This window comes from Macrobrachium rosenbergii, chromosome 27 (genome assembly GCF_040412425.1).
Source record: "Macrobrachium rosenbergii isolate ZJJX-2024 chromosome 27, ASM4041242v1, whole genome shotgun sequence".
NCBI lineage: Eukaryota > Metazoa > Arthropoda > Malacostraca > Decapoda > Palaemonidae > Macrobrachium > Macrobrachium rosenbergii.
The window spans coordinates 43,354,866-43,377,008 of NC_089767.1; the positions used below are offsets into that span (position 1 = coordinate 43,354,866).

At 35.5% G+C, this 22,143-nt stretch overlaps 1 protein-coding gene across 1 annotated transcript in view; it reads left to right on the forward strand.

The window, feature by feature from the left end:
- LOC136853338 (uncharacterized) overlaps positions 1-22,143 on the forward strand; it is a 239,542-nt gene that overhangs the window by 105,682 nt on the left and 111,717 nt on the right. Inside the window, 2 exon segments of the mRNA XM_067128701.1 lie at positions 61-205; positions 15,983-16,188. Of these exon segments, the coding sequence (XP_066984802.1) occupies positions 61-205; positions 15,983-16,188 (351 nt within the window).

A 22,143-nucleotide genomic window follows, 5' to 3' on the forward strand; every position in this document is an offset into this window, starting at 1 on the left:
TTAGAGATCTATCAGTAATTCTTCACAGGAAGACTGAGTTCCTTCGTGTGTACTCGACAGATTACCCAGAGTACTCCCATCCGTTGATGCCGAATTGCAACGACGCCTACCAGAGTTGCAAAGACAAGGGCTCTTGTCTAAAGGCCTACGTCGAGTTCGCCAACGTCTGCCCTTTCAATGGGATCACCTGTATCGCACAAGACAGGTAGGTTGCTCGTTTTGTCACGCACGGAATGGAGAGAGTTATGGATGGTAGTCGCTCGTTTTGTCACACATAGGGTGAAGGGAGGTACGGATGATATGCCGAGTTAGGATGGATAAGATACTTGTTTGATTATAACCTTTATTTCTCTATGATGTTCTGTTAAATGTCGATTTTTTTCCACTCTCTTGTCAGATGGGCCTACGTAGGCATGGTAAATCATATAGAATTCCGTCACATGGAGCACGTTATATTTAAATTATGGGGTTTCATTTGGTGGTGATAAGGTGACCGCCTTAGAAAGGTGTTGTAAAAAATATTTGTATATACATATACATATATATATATATATATATATATATATATATATATATATATATATATATATATATATATATATATATATATATATATATATATATATATATATATATATATATATATATATATATATATATAGAATTGGAGCAGACGTAGACGAGATTATGGGACTTGCAGCCTTATCTTCAAATATATATATAATATATATACATATTTATATCCTTTTAAATTACAAAAAATGGATGGTTTCCGCCATCTGAAGTATTCATTCACTCTGTGGACTATCCGACTTTTAGCTGCACTTTTATTGAAAAGATTAATTCCATCTGTTAGATTTTATTTGATTACAGTTTTAAATTTTTCAGTCATATCATGATTAAAAACTATTGTTTATTTTGACAGAAAGTTATCTATATCTCATATTTAAAAAACAAAAAACTAGGTTAGTTGGGCAAAGAAAAATGTTCGAGTATTATTATTGTATAAATTATAAATATGGTACGTTAGAAAATTATCAATATAATATAATTTTTCATAATCTCAGATGACAATTCTGAAGTAAATATTCTCTGACGGCGAACGTTTAATGAAATATCCCTGTTACATAAAAGCGATGAATATTTCGTAGTTCTTGTATCAGTAATTCTTCCCCTCCTGTTGTGTCATAACATGACACTTATTCTCACACTTATGGTCAATAAACTGGGGTGAATTCACGACGTGTATCAGACAGGTTATGCTTAAAACGAAGTTTGTCTCGCTCGCCATCATGGCTGTTTTTGCTGGGAAATACCAAGTGGGTTATTTAGCGGTCATGCTTTTGAATTTGGCTCAGTGTTGATGGAGTACCTAATTCTCTTCTTGCAGTGACCGGCGTTATTTCAGAATGGGTATATTTGCATTTGTGGGAGGAGTTATAAATATATATTTTTCTCTCTCTCTTCTTTGTAAGGTTCGGCTTAAACATGAGTGAATGCTTAGTCTTGCCCAATGGCTATCAATATTCTCTCTCTCTCTCTCTCTCTCTCTCTCTCTCTCTCTCTCTCTCTATATATATATATATATATATATATATATATATATATATATATATATATATATATATATATATATATTTCTCTCTCTCTCTCTCTCTCTCTCTCTCTCTAAAAATTATGGACAATGTTGGAAATGTTTATCCTTCTCAATTAGGGTAAAAAATTTTCTCTCAATAATGTTTTTTTTTTAACGAATGAAGTCTCCAGTGTAATAAATAGTTAGTGGCAGCGTGTCCTGAAGTTACCGTACTTGCTGAATAACTTGAAATCTGAACCATCTTCAGTCATAGTTAATGGTACCAGTCTCTCTCTCTCTCTCTCTCTCTCTCTCTCTCTTGAACATATATCAGAAAAAAACTTGAAACATGTCTTGCTTATCACACTTCATCCATTTCCCTCTATAGCGAAGCTTTTGAACTCTTTCCCATATTCTGTATTCCTGAATATTTAAAGACTTCGGACGAGGATTGGCTCTGTAACATCCTATATGCTGTGGCACCAATCCTTCTCTTCCTCCTTTCTCTCATCCTCACTCGAAACCCGGCGTTATAGACAAACCTCTTTTTTTATGCATGGGAAGCAGGAGAGGGTGAGAATGTAGCCTTTACTTGATTAAGTCAATCTTCGATTTTAGTTTTCTGTAAAAGAAAACTATTGTGCCGGCTTTGGCTGTCCGTCCGCACTTTTTCTGTCCACACGTTTTTCCGTCCGCACTTTTTCTGTCCGCACTTTTTTCTGTCCGCACTTTTTTCCATCCGCACGTTTTTCTGTCCGCACTTTTTTCCGCCCGCACTTTTCTGTTCGCACTTTTTTCTGTCCGCACTTTTTCTGTCCACACTTTTTCTGTATGCTCTTTTTTCTGTCCGCACTTTTTTCCGCCCGCACTTTTTCCCTCCGCATTTTTCTGTCCTCACTTTTCTGTCCGCACTTTTTTTCTGCCCGCATTTTTTCCTGTCCGCACTTTTCTGTCCGCCCTCAGATCTTAAAAACTAGTGAGGCTAGAGGGCTGTAAATTGGTACGTTGATCATCCATCCTCCATTCATCAAACATACCAAATTTTATCCCTCTAGCCTCAGTAGTTTTAAATTTTTTTTATTTAAGGTTAAAGTTAGCCATAATCGTGCTTCTGGAAACCATATAGGACATGCCACCACTGGGCCGTGGTTTAAAGTTTCATGCTGTGCGGCTCATACGGCATTATACCGAGACCACCGGAAGATAGGTCTATTTTCGGTGGCGTTGGTTATAAGCCGTACAGAAAACTCGATTGCGCGGACAGTGTTTACTTGTTTATGCATGGAAAGTAGAGCGTGAGAAATGTAACCTTTCCTTGATCAACTCAATCTCCGTTTTTTATTTCTTTTTCCGAAGGGAGATTGGCAGGGGAGAGTGACTTATTTATGCCCTACATTTCTCTTCGTCCCTGAACTATTTTTTGCTTTTTTTTCCTTGAAAAAATAACTGGTTACGTGTACGAAACATGTCGACGCAGTCATTCAAAATGACACATTTTAGGCAAAAGTCGCGTTTTGGGAATCTTTCGTCTGATGACAAGCTGCCGTAGGGGCTTCCGAAAGAAGTGCTTGTGAAATAACGAGAAGTTTGGGAAAAGATTATTATGAAATCTCTCTCTCTCTCTCTCTCTCTCTCTATATATATAGATAGAGAGAGTAGAGAGAGAGAGATATATATATATTTAGAGAGAGATTAATATAGATAGATAGAGTCTCTCTCTCTCTCTCTCTCTCTCTCTCTCTCTCTCTCTCTTCATGCATATATATATATATATATATATATATATATATATATATATATATATATATTTATATTTATATTTATATTTATATATACATAATATATTTATATATATACATATATGTATATATGTATGTAAACTTTCTCATTTTAATGATGTTAAACTACCTGTTGAAATCATTGTAAAATTTTATTTGAATAACCACTGTCAATTAGGAATAAAGTTATGAATTTGAATTTCAACTCTCTCTCTCTCTCTCTCTCTCTCTCTCTCTCTCTCTCTCTCTCTCTCTCTCTCTCTCTCTCTCATTTATTCCAGTTCCGATGCGGCGAAACATTTTGCTGAATATTGTATGGAAATCAGCTAAGTGAATAACGATAATAAAAGTACCTTAACACTGTCGAAGTACTGTCAGAAGTATTATAAGCATATATTACTAATGACAATATTCCTCACGGCGCCATTATTCCATAAATGCGAACGAACTGACAATATGCGCTGAGTCCCATAAAGAAATTGGCGTAGGGATGTTTTAACGACAGAAAGAAAATCAACCCGAACTTTCGATTCCACCATTCTCTGTAAACAGAGAAATAGAGAATGGACCACCTTGACCTTTTGAAATGCTGACTTCGCTATATTCCATTCTGTGTGAAATAAAAAGTCGATGGAATTGTCATTTAGAAAAACCAAGTAAAAAATGCGCCGAGGTTTCTTCGACGCGATCGAGTTTTCTGTACAGCGTATGATGCTGTATGAAACTCTCAGCCGGCAGTGGTGGCCTGTGTTGCTGAGGTGCCAGACGCACAATCATGGCTAACTTTAACCTTGAATAAAATATAAACTACTGAAGCTAGAGGGCTGCAATTTGGTATGTTTGATGATTGGAGGGTGGATGATCAACATACCAATATGCAGCCCTCTAGCCTCGGTAGTTTTTAAGATCTGAGGGCGGACAGTAAAAGTGCGGACGGACAGATAAAGCCGTCACAATAAATTTATGTGACGGAAAACGAAACATATGTAATATTTATTTATGTATGTATATATATATATATATATATATATATATATATATATATATATATATATATATATATATATATATATATATATATATATATATATATATATACACACTATACTAACATCCACGCAGGCACACCAATACATCAATGTATTTATACGTTTACTCTATTTCTTCTGGCCGTGAGAAATAATACCATTCTTGTAAAAGACAAAGCGGATTGACGGCCGTCAATAAAAGTCCGTATTCGGGAGGGGGATTAAAATGTTATTGCGAAGAAAATCGGGATTAATCAGACTCACCCAACTAAAAATAGGCCAAGAAAAGCTGATTGGCTGATGTATAAAACATCTGTTGAATGCCAAGGGGATTTAGATTGCACCCGCCATTTTCGTTTTTTTTTTTTTTTTTTTTTTGTTCACCTGGTACTGTGAGTCAACCTGTTACCGGATCTACTGAATAGCTTTGATTCCAAACCACGGGCTGAGTGCTTGCATGCATGCATATCATATCTTTATGTAATATATATATATATATATATATATATATATATATATATATATATTAATATATATATATAATATAAATATATTATATATATCTATATCTATATATTAATATAAATATATATATACATATATATATATATATATATATATATATATCCAGTATATTTATACATTATACATTGGGATTGGAAAGGAAATCCTTTATGTCCAAGAGGGTTGCATATCTGTTGTGTGGTGGGGTTCAACGCACTGCTTATGAGCAGGCGTATAATGCTTTTTTTTCATATGTCTGTCTACCTGTCTATTTGTCTATTATCCGTATATATATACATATACATATATGTATATATATAATATTTTATAATACAATATAATATATTAGCAGCTATGACCTATGATGACCTTCGCCGCACAAAGGTGACCTCGCCAAGGTCGGCAATTTATTCCTAGAAAAAAATGAAAAAAAAACTAAAACGCCTAAGTAAAGCAATTATCACAACCCTGCGGAGGAATCTAAATTTGATTCCACCTACGCAAAAGGATATGTTACGTACTCCGTAGGTGGATAAAATGATCGCCTGAATGTACGTAACGGCGAGAGGAATTTTGAGGAATTTTGAGGCAACACGATGCCTTCGACCTTTGAACAAATATGGAGGGACAGATATTGTTATTATGGAGAAAGGGATGGAATCTGATATTATTTTATTTAGTAGAACTTGCGCGTCGCGTCCTATTACGAAGGATTCGCTAACTACAAAATGTGACGGACATTGAAGCTTAATATTAAAATCTTGCAGTTGTTGAGATTTGATTAAAGCACAATGTGATCAGCTGTCATAAATCATAAAATTATCATGACTTAGAAAGATATAGTGAGTTTATTTTTGTATTATCAATCAGAAGATGAACAGGGGTTTGTCTTAATAATAATAATAATAATAATAATAATAATAATAATAATAATAATAATAATAATAATAATAATAATAATAATTATCAATCAGAAGATGAACAGAGGTTTGTCTTGATAATAATAATAATAATAATAATAATATAATAATAATAATAATAATAATAATTATTATTATTATTATTATTATTATTATATTATTATTATTATTATTATTATTATTATTATTATTATTATTATTATTATTATTATTATATTATTATTATCAGTCAGAAGATGAACAAGGGTTTGTCTTGATAATAATAATAATAATAATAATAATAATAATAATAATAATAATAATAATAATAACAACAACCTCATGACAGAATTAAAAGAAACTAAAATGTGATTAAGTGATTACTTCAGTAATTTATTACTGTCATTTTATGACATTTAAGAGAGCTGTTAAATACAGTATAAAACTGTCATTTCACAAATGTTTTTATCACCGATTTAAACTCTTGAATTTATAATAAAACGCGATTCAAATACGTTTTCCTTGGTTGAGAGAGAGAGAGAGAGAGAGAGAGAGAGAGAGAGAGAGAGAGAGAGAGAGAGAGAGTGGGAAAAAGTTGTTTAAAAGGCATGAAGTCTAAGGATCATATCTGGTAAGGCTTTCTGAAAGCAAATCCCTCTATGATAGGAATGTTAGCCTCTCTCTCTCTCTCTCTCTCTCTCTCTCTCTCTCTCTCTCTCTCTCTCTCTCTCTCTCACCACGATTTCCCCTCCGGCGAAGCCTTTGGGAAAGGAGAGGTAAAAAAGTTCTTCCCCGTTTGGCTGAATATATTTAAAGGGTTTGTTTGTTTTAGGTAATTCTCTCTCTCTCTCTCTCTCTCTCTCTCTCTCTCTCTCTCTCTCTCTCTCTCTCTCTCTCTCTCTCTCTCTCATAATTGAATGATTGGATGTCGGCTAATTGTAAACTTACTTGTATATAGAACACTACTCATTAAAAAAGGCTAGGTCGTCTGAATGTGTTAAAATGGCTTTATTTTAGGATGCACTTTTCAAGACTTTGCTTTATAAAATTGTACAGCTAAAATTCTGGTTTCTGTTTAAAAATTAAAATTCAGTTATGATTTTCATTCTCTAAACAGTAGACTTAAAATTAAATTTTACTTTTAGTGTTTCGACTTGACATTCAAGATCATCTTTTGATATAAAACTCTTCTTTAAATTTTGTGGAATTAAAACATCAGTTTCATTTATGAAATGAATAGAGAAAATTCTCCGGAGGGGGTTAGTAGTGCCGTCATTGCACCTCATGCGGTGCACTGTAGGCATTACTTAAGGTTCTTTGCAGCGTGCCTTCGGTCCCTAGCTGCAACCCCTTTCGTTCCTTTTACTGCACCTCCTTTCATATTCTCTTTCTTTCATCTTACTTCCCAGCCTCTCCTAACAATTGAGTCATATTGCAACTGCTTTGAGGTTTTCCTCCTGTTACACCTTTCAACCCTTTTTACTGTCAATATCTGCTTCAGCGCTGAATGACCTCATAGGTCCCAGTGCTGTGCCTTTGGCCTAAATTCTGTGTTCACTTCAATTCAATGAGTAGTGGATTTTAATATTATAAAATTATATTCATGTGTTATTTTTCTAAGACTGAAGACCAATTTTCTGTTTTATTTTCCCCGAAATGAAAATTCAATTTTCACCAAAAGCATTTGCGGTCTTCCCGTCCACCCCCCCGCCTCTCCACCCCTTCCATCTACCCCTCCCTCCTCCCACCCCCCCCTCCCCTCGAGGGAGGGAATTATCCACGCAGGAAACCGATTTTTATGGTAAATAAAGAAGAAATTATGATAACTCGGCACACGTTTCTCCCCTCTCCCTTCGAGTTCTGTGGTGAAAGAATCATCATTATTCTCTCTTTTTCTATTTTTCGTTTCCCTTTTCTCTGTCTGTTTATCTTCCTGTTTATCTGTGTGCATATGTTTACACACCTGGACGCGATATTATATATATATATATATATATATATATATATATATATATATATATATATATATATATATATATATATATATATATATATATACATATATATATATATTGCATACATACATGAATATATGTTTTATATATTTTATATATATTTTATGTATATATATACACACATATATATATATTTATATGTACATAAAAGTGTGGGTGTGTCTTACAAATCATATTTACTTCAAGAAAGTTTCATTCATATATAATGTGGGTTTTTTGAGTGTCATATGAATTTGTGCCTACCATATTTCTGTGTAATCCTGAATAATTCATTGGCCTCTTGATTTCTCCGAAATAGAAAGTTTTTTCCGGCTGTGAGTTAGATATTTTTCGTAAAAGAGAGAAAAATGTGAAGAGGCAGGAAAGGGAGTTTCAACTTTTGAGAGAGAGAGAGAGAGAGAGAGAGAGAGAGAGAGAGAGAGAGAGAGAGAGAGAGAGAGAGAGAGAGAGAGAGAGTCGAATTCCTGATTGTAGATTTTACTGTTTCTAGCGGGAACTTTTTTTTTTTTAGAGTGAGAGAGAGAGAGAGAGAGAGAGAGAGAGAGAGAGAGAGAGAGAGTCGAGAGTTTCGAATGTTTTTTTTTGGAGAATGTAGGTCGATTGTTGTAGATTTTAGTTTCTAGCGGGACGGTATTTTTTTTTTTTTTTTAGAGAGAGAGAGAGAGAGAGAGAGAGAGAGAGAGAGAGAGAGAGAGTCCTGATTGTAGAATTTACTGTATCTATTGGGAAACCTCTTATTCCTCGTCTTTTATTAACCTTTTCACTCATTCACATAAGAGACTTCTGCTTCTCCTCAAGACTTTTGGCACAAAAGTCAAACTGAAACTTTCAGTTCTTTGTAAATCATCAGATCTGCATATTTACCAATGTGTCCATTTTTACCCGTTGATTTTCTGCCTTCTTTATCTTTATGTCCTTTTTGTCTGTCAAAACTTCTGTCTAGCTGTCTTTCAACTCTCTGACAGTATATACATCTAGTCATTGATTCTTCTGTCAATCTTACCTTCTGGATTCTCCTCATGTTGTTCTTTTCAAGTTTCTTGTAACGGTCCTCTGACTTGGGTCTGGTCAGTATTGAGATTGGTGACCAAAAAAAAAAACAAACAAACACAATACACAAACACACACATATTTAATATATATATATATATACATATATATATAATTACTAACAGGACCTCGTTGAAACTAGATGGTATCTAGCGGAGATATTTATTCGAAAAAAATTACAAGCTTTCTAGGACAAATGAGGACTGTTTGCCCTAGAATGCTTGTAACTTTTTTGAATAAATATCTCCGCTAGATACCATCCAGTTTGAACAAGGTCCTGTTAGTATTTGTATTAATGCACGGAACGATTGTGTGTGTGATAAAGTTATTATATAAATATATATAAATTATGTGCACATATATATATTATGTAATATATATATATATATATATATATATATATATATATATATATATATATATATATATATATATATATATATATATATATATGTACGTTAACGATCCGTACTCTCTCGGAAAGTACAAACACCTTACGTACCAGGTACGCTGCATACAGGTACAAGACGTAACTCCTGAGCTGGTGTCTGTCCCTGGTTCTGGCTGTTAACAACCCAACAGACAGCCAAGACTGACGGCAGTCTAATAGAACTTGTCAGAGCCAAAGAGAAGCTATATGCCAGAGGCCCGAGCCGCAGAAAATGAAGCGATTACTGGCGTTACTAGTAGTATTGTTGATGGAATTAAATATGATTTCTGCGTCAGATGCCCTTAGTTTGTGCTAAGTCTACATATATATATATATATGTGTATGTATATACATGATATATGTATACATATATATATATACATATATATAGAAATGATTTATATATATGTATGTATATACTGTATATATATAATATACACACACACATATATAGATATATGTATGTAGGTATGTATGTATGTTTATATATAAATATATATATGTAATATATATACATATATATTATTCAGTATACCTCTTTGTGTGTATGTGCGTGTGTATGTATGTATGTACATATGGGTTTGTGCGTTTGTGCACGCGAAGCATTTAAACTCGCAACGCCCTCAAATCTTACATACAGACAAAGAAAGGCAACCCACTTCAACCTCCTCTCTATCTCTCTCTCTCTCTCTCTCTCTCTCTCTCTCTCTTCGTAACGATTTGTCAACTTAATGTATATTCAAGGCAGGTCATTTTTTTTTCTTTTCGACCTCTCGTGCTCCGAGGTACTGTGAGGTCGTTTCGTTCTTTTGAACTTTTATTATTTTCTATCCTCGAGGCTTGTGAAAACATTTTAATCCAACACTGAAATTCATTAAAATGATTTTTTTTAGGGAGGAGAATCGTCATTCCGAGTATAGTTTAGAAGGGACGGTGAATTTCAGTGTAATATTTTGTCATAATTTTTTTGAAATCTTTCTCTCATTCTTAGCTTAAATTTGGCTTTCTCGGTTTTGCCTTTTTTTTTATCCTCTCTATTCTTCTTCTCTTTCGTTTTTTTATGTTTTTTTTTTTAGTGAAATCCCTTTCCACTTTTTGTCACTCCGGGTATAATTTGGGAGACCTTAAATTTCAGTGTAATATTTTGTCATTTTTTTTCAAGTTAAATTTGGCTTTCTCGGTTTTGTTTTTGTTTTTTTTCTCTCCGCCTTCCTTTCTTCTCCTTTTCCGTCTTTTTTTATTTTTTGTGGTGAAATCCCTTCCCACCTCTTTCTTTTTTATCTCTCCCATTTTCTCACTCGTCTTTGAAATACCAAAAATCGTTTACATGCCAGAGGAAATATATCCACGCCTTTTTCGCGCCGAATTTTTCACTTTAGCATGGGTGCTGCATCGTCTAGCAGAGAGAGAGAGAGAGAGAGAGAGAGAGAGAGAGAGAAATCTCCAATTTTTTTTCACTCTTTTGATAGATAGATAGATGTGTGATAGATATATAAATAAATAAATAAACAAAGAGAGAGAGAGAGAGATTTTGAAATCTCTAATTTTTTTCAAGTTAATAGATAGATAGATGTGTGATAGACAGATAGAGAGAGAGAGAGAGAGAGAGAGAGAGAGAAATCGAAATATTCAGTTTTGTTCATACTCTGTCTTGAGAGAGAGAGAGAGAGAGAGAGAGAGAGAAGACCAGACTTGTGTGCCTGTATGTAGGGAGAAGAGTCTCCTCGGTCACCGGACTTGTGTGCCTGTATGTAGGGAGAAGAGAGAGAGAGAGAGAGAGAGAGAGAGAGAGAGAATCAATCTCCATCTTCGTCCACACTCCAGCCTCTCACACTCACTCGACCAATACCTACCTCTTCCAGATCAACCTATCTACCTGGCCGTTACCACTAATGCCATTTGCCGTTAGGATCCCGATGAGTCTTTATTTTTTCAAACCTTCCGTACTTTCAGCGTAAGGCTTTTTCATTACTTATTTTTTCAGCTCTTTGTCATTCGGTTCAAGTTCTTTCAGTAGTGAAAGTTTGACTTCAAAGTTGTTGCATTTTGAATAGTATTGATTTTTTCGCAGCTCTGAAGGTTATTATATAGTGAAATAAAATGTTCCTTTTTTTAAATCTCTCTCTCTCTCTCTCTCTCTCTCTCTCTCTCTCTCTCTCTCTCTCTCTCTCTCTCTCTCTCAACTGTAAGCAATCAGTTTTCCTGTGAAGATTATTGTATAGTGAAATAAAATATTCCTTTTTTTAACTCTCTCTCTCTCTCTCTCTCTCTCTCTCTCTCTCTCTCTCTCTCTCTCTCTCTCTCTCTCTCTCTCTCTCTCTCAGCTGTAAGCAATCAGTTTTCCTGTGAAGATTATTATAATGTGAAATAAAATCTTCCTTTAATATTTTCCAGCAACAGACTTTCCTATCACATTTTCTCAGCAACAGTTTTTATATTCTAAAACTTTTCTCATTTTTCTCTTATTCTCTCATCCGTTCTCTCCCAATTCCGTCTTCCAGTCTCTCGTGTCTCCTGTCGTGTAAATAACGTGTAAATGACCTGTAAATAACCTGTCCGTGGATGTTTGTTTGTTTGTGGGACTGACACAGGCGCGAGAACATAAGACATATACGTCTCTCACAAGTGCTTACATGGGGTCCTTAACCGAGCGTAATGGGGCTATAGAGACTAATTAACAATCCAAGTCTTACATTTAACAGCGCCCTGCAGGGAGCGTAATCGCGGACATTATAAAAAGTTGGTAAAAAGAGAAACTTGATTTGTTCGTTATAATTTTTTTTTTGTGCGAAGGCCAATGACGTTCTTATCTGTTTTATATAGAAATGTTATATATATATATATTTTATATATATATATATAGTATATATATATATATATATATAATTATATATATATATATATATATATATATATATATATATATATATATATATATATATATATATATATATATATATATATATATATATATATATATATATATATATATATATATGTCAGCATTACAGTGCAAACGTCCTTTAATATCTAATTCGCTCTACCTCGAAATAATATATTTTCATATATGTTACCAGAACCACGGAACACAAAAACTGAGGACTACAGTGACGCGCATTAAACCACACGGCCATCAAGCGAATTAGATATTAAGGGATGTTTGTAGCTTAAAGCTTGTATATGAGTCACGTTGATGTGATAAATTTATATATGTGTGTGTGTACAATATATATACATATATATATATATATATATATATATATATATATATATATATATATATATATATATGAGTATATACAGTATATATATGAATATATATATATATATATATATGTGTGTGTGTGTGTATATATATATATATATATATATATGTAAATGCTCTTCTGTTCGTGAGACGAATTCGTTTCCTGTACACCTTGAAAACAAATGTTGTAGTGTAATTATTCGCTAGAAATCAAAATTAAATATGATTCTGACATACTTACGACTGAAACAAAATAGACTAGTAATAGCAGAATGATATTTTCAATCCCTCACAGTCAAATGAAAATGACCTTTATATATTTGTTAATTTCTTTTGTCAGCAGTCACAAATTTTTCATGTCTGCTCTCACACACACACACACACACACACACACACACACACACACACACACACACACACACACACATATATATATATATATATATATATATATATATATATATATATATATATATATATATATATATATATATATTCTCAACAGCTGCGACGCGAGAGTTACGTAAGTGGGTCCACTGACCATTCGATGACCATTCTGTCTCGAGAGGTAATTAAAAATAATTGCTTGAAATGTTATGTAACTTTGCAGACGTGAAAATAGATACAACAAATGGGAAACGGGGTGTGATTTTATTATGTGCCGTGTTGTGACTGGAAGTTCTCACATATGTTCTCTAATGGGTTTTTAATATAAAAAAGGCATAGAAATATAATAACACGGTAATGACGATGTTATATTGAATGTGAACATCGTTACTTTCGATCTATGGTGCATCACTATACTGTGACCGGAAATAATAAGTAAACAAGTGAAAAATGCTCCGAAGTTTCTTCGGCGCAGTCGAGTTTTCTGTACATCCGCTACAGCGTATAATCAAGGCCAACGAAAATAGTTCTATTTTTCGGCATGAGCCGCCGTCCGTGAAACTTTAACCACCCCCCGGTGGTGGCCTGGCATATATCGTTGCCAGACGCACGATTATGGCTAACTTTAACCCTGAATAAAATAAAAAATGCTGAGGCTAGAGGGCTGCACTTTGGTATGTTCGATGATTGGAGGGTGGATGATCAACATACCAATTTACAGCCGTCTAGCCTCAGTAGTTTTTAAGATCTGAGGGCGGACAGAAAAAAGTGCGGACGGACAGACAAAGATAGTGTTCTTTTCCAGAAAACTAAATACGCAGAAGTGTCCCTTCTGAGGAAAAGGCATTGTCTTACAGTACTTCCTGTATAATTCCTGTAACAGTGTGTTCACCATTTCCCACGATATTCGAGAGAAACGCCACGCCATCAGTTTTCCGTCGGGGAAGAGAGGAGGCATGTGAACGTGACTTCTTCGCTCCGGCCTGCTCTTCTCACACGCTAATGTCCTTCCCACCACACTTTAGGCCGATCCTCCAGGGGAGCTGACAGGGTGTGGGAGATTACATAGGCGTCCCCTGAGGTGGGTGGGTTGGGGGGGCGGGGAATGCCTGTCTAATTGCATTCGGTACTGGGGGCTCGGAGAAGGATTTTGATGAGGGTGGGGAATAGGAAACGCGGATAACTGGGCTGCGTTCGTATGTGTGGGCGTCGCGTTCCGGGCGAGGCGAAAGTTCATTTGGCGGTTATAATCTTCTTCTTTTTCTCCCGAGTTCGTGAAGAAGTCACCCCGTAAAGAGGGGGAGGGTGGTTACTGTAGGCATTACTTAAAGGCTCTTTGCAGCGTGCCTTCCTTAGGGCCCCTAGCTGCAACCCTTTTCGTTCCTTTTACTGTACCTCCTTTCTTATTCTCTTTCTTCCATCTTACTCTCCCCAACCCTCTCCTAGCAATTGATTCGTAGTGCAACTGAGAGGTTTTCTTCCTGGTACACCTTTCAAGCCTTTTACTGTCAATTTCCGTTTTGAATATATGAATATATATATATATATATATATATATATATATATATATATATATATATATATATATATATATATATATATATATTATATATATATATATATTAATAAAACAAATATATATAAGAACACCATACCTCTATTAATAAAACAAAATGGGTAACGAAAGAAGCGTCATATTCCGGGTAATATCTCCGCCCCTTTATTATTCGCGAGGGGTCGAGACACTACCCGGTATATGACCCTCTCCCGCCCTTCCTTTTGTATTATGTAAACGGCCATGTCCTCCTCCATTGTACCTGTTTAGACAGAACGACAGACAGACAGACAGACAGAGAAAGCTTCTGACAGAACGGGCAGAGATGCAATGTGAAGGGTGTTGGGGACGTATGGTTTAAACTCGCAAGTTGTCGAGAGCAAAGAGAAGTTTTAATTGTGGAAGCGAAGCGCCTTGTTTATAATGTTTCGTGCAAGACAAGTGAGTGTTATGTCTGCGTGGCTGTTGGATATTTTGGTTCTGGGGTCGTTATCTAGGAATAATATTTCTTGGGGGTCATTATCTTTATGATATTTACAGCTTTTTGTTTATGTTTTTATGGTCATCCCCAACGGGTTTGTACTAAACAGCTAAACACGCCGCAAAGGTGGATACACACTGGGTTAAATCCCTTGGGGGCCGCTACCTAGGAAAGATCCGATATTTTTAATTCATGGAAAAGGGATAATACTGATTGGGGATAATGAGGAGAGGCTGCAGAAACTAGTGAAAGCCTTTTGAAATGTTTGATTTCATCTTTGTGGTTATGTGACGCAGTCTTTTCCAGTCTCCTCCAACAACAAGGAAGATTGATATACGTTTATTCAGTTCTCATAAATATAATGGTTATAATGTTTAACATAACCTATAACCATAATCCATAACCATGTAACCATATTTGTCGGGGTATAGCCTTATCTAACCTAAACATGACAAAGAAAATAGAGAGAAAGAAAAGTTACAGTTCAGCTTAACCAGTAGGACAGCAATAGATCCGCCTCTGGGAGAGAGGACGATTGTAGGAAACGGGGAATACGGAAGTGGGGAGAGATTTCCGTAGTCAGTAAACCTAACAAGAGGAGGACTATTCTGCCCTAAAATGGAAGACTGCTGTGTCTGCAAAAATACAAAACTGAGAAAATTGGTAGATACTGCAGTTTTCCCTTGTCTTACTACTGATTTTGCAGATATTGCAAATGGGGCCCCCTAAATAAAGCATTGAAGAATCATTGTGAAACGGCAGTAACTTGTGTATTAGTGTTTCACGACCCCAATAGGTTGCATATTTCAATTTCGAAAGTTTTGCAGATACTGCAGTTTTCCATTTTAGGGCAGTATTGATGTACAGTAATATGGGATTTTTTTGGCCTCACTCAAATGTATCTTGTTTATATAATAATACCGAGTTCCTAATCCTCTTCTTCCTTTCTCATGGATATGACTGTACGGTAATCTGGTCTATTCTTTTTGTCTGTCACCTGTATAATCTCTGACCCTCCTCTTCTTCTTCCAGTGAGAAATGCATGGAAAGCTGGAACAAGATCCGTCAGAGTCCGCTCTTCGGGTGCGTCTGCACTTCCCAGTCGTCGATGCGTTCCTTAGCCTCCAGACAGTACTCCATAGACACGTCCCACTCCTACAGCATCCTGAGGAAGGGCGACGCCGAGCAGGAGTCCTGCATGGAGACCTACAACAGGACCCACGAAAATCCCTGTCTTGGTAAGTGACGATAGTAATGATTTGTCGCTCCCTCGCCACCTGGACCTGAGGCGATCTGGGTGTTGGCTGCGATGGGGGATAATCTTGATTTTGTGAATATTTTCAGTTTTTTTTTAATATAATATATGCCGACAGGACGTTAAATAACTAGGTAAGTGGGTATGTAGAGGTGTGTTGCTTGATTAACATGATCGAGAACGAAATAATAATAGAGGATGTGTAAGTAGTTTCAAATAAGGGAGAGCTGTTTCAGAAAGGCGTAGGCTGAGATGAATTCCGACTTGGGCTTACGGAAATAACAACGTGCCCAGCTAAAGTATTATGTACCCCATTATTTCTTGACTATTTTATAAAGGAAGACAGTGTCTACTCTACTCCTCTTATAGGTAAGTAACGTAGGTACATTTTTCCATTACCATTGTTCAAGTGTACTTGAGGTAAACCTGTATCTAGATAAGTCATCTGTTCTCAGCAGGAAGTATGACCGCAGGTGACCTTATCTGTAGTCCAGTAACAGGTAAATTATTGTTTTTTTTTTTCTTCGAAGGGTCTTGGGATAATTACGGAATATTGTTTCTATTGCGAATATTTTTGCAGTGATTTTTATTTCTAAATATTTCGTCTTTGACAGCTCTCGTTTTCAAATTAGATCCGGGTGTTTGTTTTATTTTAATATATATATATATATGAATATATATATATATATATATATATATATATATATATATATATATATATATATATATATATATATGAATATATATATATATATATATATATATATATATATATATATATATATATATATATATATATATATGTAAATCACAAGCATGTCTTCCCACGGCGCATTAGTGATATGAACTTCTTTGATCAAGGAGCGTACCTTTCCGTCTCTCAAAGCTCGGTACTCTTACGAAACAACTCTGAGGCGTCTGCCGTGGTACTGAATGAATCGGGAGGTACTCTCTCTCTCTCTCTCTCTCTCTCTCTCTCTCTCTCTCTCTCTCTCTCTCTGTTCAGTTAAGTCTTCGATGCGCCAGAGGCCACGAACCTACGTCGTTACCTTGAAAAATAGTCTTTAAGATCCCGGTGTTTTTTTTTTACCAGAGCTTTCAACGGGACGGCAGTGGCTATCCAAGAATGCCCTCCTGAGAAGCGATTGAAGTCCTTTACGTAACTCTATCTGATTTTTTGTTGGGTGGGGATTTACTCGTCTTTTTTTAATTTTAAATATACATGGTATGAAACAAAATGAAAGCTCATTTTAAATTTATAAGGTCATACGTTTTCATTTATTAATGCTATATACTGCGTGTGTCTGGGCATGCGTGTATATATACAGTATATACATATGTATATATATACATATATAAATATGTATATATATAGATGTATATATATAAAGCGTGGCAGTATCCATAATATTCTTTCAGATAAAACTTCAAAGATTCCGATTTTGCAAAGTCTATTTTGTTGTACTGTTATGAGTACTTCGATATGAAAGGGTTTATGTCGTAAGAGCATTGCTTCCAACATGGCTTTTAGAAGCAAAACCAGACAATGAAGTGTTTGTGTACATATATATATATATATATATGTATAATTGTGTGTAATATATATTTTATATATTCTATATATATATATATATATATATATATATATATATATATATATATATATATATATATATATATAGATCAATAGAGAGAGAGAAGAATCGTATTGAGAGATTTTAGACAGACATGAGAGAGAGAGAGAGAGAGAGAGAGAGAGAGAGAGAGAGAGAGAGAGAGAGATTCCATACTGCTCCATGGCACATGACGGTGAAATTTCATAGTGTGAAATATAACAGCTTTTGTTAAAGAGAGAGAGAGAGAGAGAGATTCCACACTACTCCATGGCACATGACGGTGAAATTTCATAGTGTGAAGTATGACAGCTTTTTTTAGAGAGAGAGAGAGAGAGATCGTGAAACGTCCTCTCCCTCTCAACTGGAATGGCCGCTTTGATGATCCATTACCAGGAGAGGAATGTGAAGATATGAAAAATAACCTTTCGATAAGTCCTTGTTTGATTCCAGATCACAGCGATGATAATTGGAATCCTATTCCTATTATTTACTGTGACACTAATGCTTCTAATGAATCATGCAGAGTGGGAATGTAAGGACTAGGGTGCTGGAATTGATGTGAATGAATTACTGTCACGAAAGTAAAAAAAAGTACTGTTCAATAAAATAATGGATTGGTGTCCCTTTAAAACTCATTTTTTGTTTCAGATCATATTATTACCATCTTTCTATGTTTAATTTCTTTTTCTTTCTATGTTCATTTTCTCTTTTTTTTCCTCTGTCTCTCCATTTTTTTGTTATTATTCCCACACTGCAGTTTAATTTTATTAGCCTTAAATGTTTCACCCTGTTTTAATTGGCTTAAATGTTCTCATACGAAGGCTTAGCAACATTTGCGGGGTTCATTTCAACAGAACCTAATTGGGATGCACTGAAAGTTGAAATATCCATCTCCCTCTTTCTCTCTCTCTCTCTCCCTCTCCCTCTTTCTCTCTCTCTCTTTCTCTCTCTCTCTCTCTCTCTCTCTCTCTCTCTCTCTCACTTTTCGGTTTCCATGACAACGATGGCAAATAGCGTAGGAGGTGAGTGGGAGTGGCTCTTTTGCTAGTAGAGGGATGGAAGGGTTAAAGGGGGGTGGGGGAGGGAAGAGAGAGAGAGAGAGAGAGAGAGAGAGAGAGAGAGAGAGAGGTGGATCTGAGAGGGAGGGGCATTAGGGTGTGGGACTGTGGATGCCTTTCTAAAAATAGACTCCTCCACGTTTATTGAATCCCAACGTTGCTCCTGTTTTAGAATCTCTCTAGAAAGCTCATATGTTTCGAGACTGCAGCAGCATATGTGTATGTATATGTATATGCATATATATATATATATATATATATATATATATATATATATATATATATATATATATATATATATATATATATATATATATATATATATATAAATTATATGTTGTCATGTTCCTACCCTTTTACTTCAGATCCTTTTTATCTTTTGTAGTCATTTTGCGTTATTTTCCATCCCCGTTTTGGGAAAGTCTTACAGCAGTCCTTTTATTCCTCCTGCAGTGTAAATACAAAGACTCCAGCAGATGCAAGTGTAAATAAATCACCAAAACTCCAAAAGACATTTTTGTGGATGAATCCGAGTATCTATATCTGGTTGTGTTTGCTTAGTCGTGGGCGGGAGTGGATTTATAGATTTGTATCCAATGTTTGCCTTTTAAAGGCATTTAGCTTAGTCATAATCCAGAGGTTACGAGCTGCATACAGGAGGGAGATTCTCTTGTGGCAAAAGGCCAGCTTAGGTTAACCATCAAATAACAACAAGGTGAAAAGCCTTTGATGCATTTATCATGGAAAGGAGTGGAGAGAAAGAGAGAGAGAGAGAGGGAGAGGGAGAGAGCACTCAGAGCTCATTTTAGCCCATTTACCCCATGCCCAAGTTTAATCCAATATCCTAAGACTGCCCAAAAGGCATTTAAACTCGACCTCTTCATATATCTACAGTTATCCCATGAGTCGTCATAACTAAAATCATAATGTATCCTTCCCCAAGAATCGTTTGACTACCCTAAAGCTCTGATTTCACTGAAGCATAGGTCTGTTGTTATTGTTTTCGATTGATCTGGCTATATGCCAGCACGGGTTCTTGCTTACAGAGCGCTCTGTAACCCGAAGTAAAGGTCAAGGTCTCCAATGTACTGTTAAAAAAGAATCAGTCCAAGGGTTAAGAAATTCATCTCACTGTAGGCATTACTTAAGGTTCTTTGCAGCGTGCCTTGGGCCTCTAGCTACAACCCCTTTCGTTCCTTTTACTGTACCTCCTTTCATATTCTCTTTCTTCCATCTTACTTTCCACCCTCTCCTAACAATTGATTCATAGTGCAACTGCGAGATTTTCCTCCTGTTACACCTTTCAAACCTTTTACTGTCAATTTCCGTTTCAGCGCTGAATGACCTCAGTGGCCTCAGTGCTTGGCCTTTGGCCTAAATTCTCTATTCAATTTAGTTCAGTGTGAATATAGACCCTTCTACAAGTCTTTTGGGTTGGGTAACCGCTTTCACAATTCCCCCCAACATGAAGAAGTACTGAATTTTTTTCATAAATTGTTTTGTAAATTACATTTATTTCAATCGAGTAAAAAATATTTTTATGTAAATTCATAAACATGCATATACTTTAATAGCCACAATGTCCTCTTAACTGGTAAAAAGTGACCAGTAGATTCTATATATATATATATATATATATATATATATATATATATATATATATATATATATATATATATATATATATATATATACATATACTGAATGAGGTACCCCCATCGCCTTCAGTATTCTTTGTTCCCTTTGAATACACCAGCATTGTTTAATAGCTGCACATTTTAGACTGCGTTAAAACAATAACCCTTTTCTGCAAAGCCGTACACAGAAAGCTCTATGATACATTTTCCTGTTATCACTAGAATAAGTAATGAAAAGCAAACGGCAGTAATGTCGTGAAAGGGGAGTTGTCGAGCAAGGAGAGGAAGGACACCTATCTTATTTACAGTCAGAAATGCCCCTCTGGTCGTACCCGAAAGTACAGTGGATGATTAAGCATTCACAGGATAAAGGTCAGAGTTCGTTTAGGTTTAAAGGTATTATTGTCCTGTATGTATATATATATATATATATGTATATATATATATATGTATATATATATATATATATATATATATATATATATATATATATATATATATATATATAAGTTGACACATGTAGAGAAACTATTTCTTTTGCCCTCTTGTATATCCTAATATTTTTCGCCTAAGACTCTCTCTCTCTCTCTCTCTCTCTCTCTCTCTCTCTCTCTCTCTCTCTCTCTCTCTCTCTCTCAAGGAACAGTCCAACCAAAGACCAAACAATGGGCAAACAAAATCTGTCAATAAGAGGCACGCTTCCCAAAAAAAGAAGCACAAAAGAATTCCACTGATGTTGAAAACAACGAAGTACCGCGCACGAAGTGTCTTTTCCATTTTTTAGCAAGCAAACATGAAGGCAATTTCCCCGGCCCTTCTTACTGCCGGGCAATCAGGGCCCCGTGTGTTTGTTCAGAGCAAGCAAGCAACTGCTGCGGATGTCAGAATCAGATACATGAGTTGGCCAGGTGTATTCGACAGGTCCAGGGAGCCGAATTAAGCTCCTGTGTTTATGTGTGTTGGTGGTGATGACGATTAAATTCCTCTCTCTCTCTCTCTCTCTCTCTCTCTCTCTCTCTCTCTCTCTCTCTCTCTCTCTCTCTCTCTCTCTCTCCCGTTTAGGATTTGGGGAACACTGCGGCTAATTTGGTAGGGGGAATGATATGGTTTTCTGTATGCATGTAGAGAAATAATTAAATATTATTTTTTCTTTTAAACTTTGGGACGCTTCCCTTATCAGGAGGGGGCTCCAGAGAAATAAAACAGCTGTTACTGCCTTATATACATATATGTATACTGTATATATACATATACATATATACATATAGAAATAATCAACACACAATCACGTGTGGAACAAAAATAAATTTCTGACTCACATCAGGATCGAACCCAGATCTTTTATTGAAAGACCTGGGTTCGATCCTGATGTGAGTCAGAAATTTATATATATACATATATATACACATATATATACATACATACATACATATATATACATCTTGCGCATAAATGTCTCCAACCCCTAATCGTCGAATCGTGTGTGTATATACCGAATACATACATACATCTAAATACAATACACTCTCTCTCTCTCTCTCTCTCTCTCTCTCTCTCTCTCTCTCTCTCTCTCTCACACATCACGTTCTGGTCAGCCACTACTGACCCCCACTTGCATTTGGCTCTC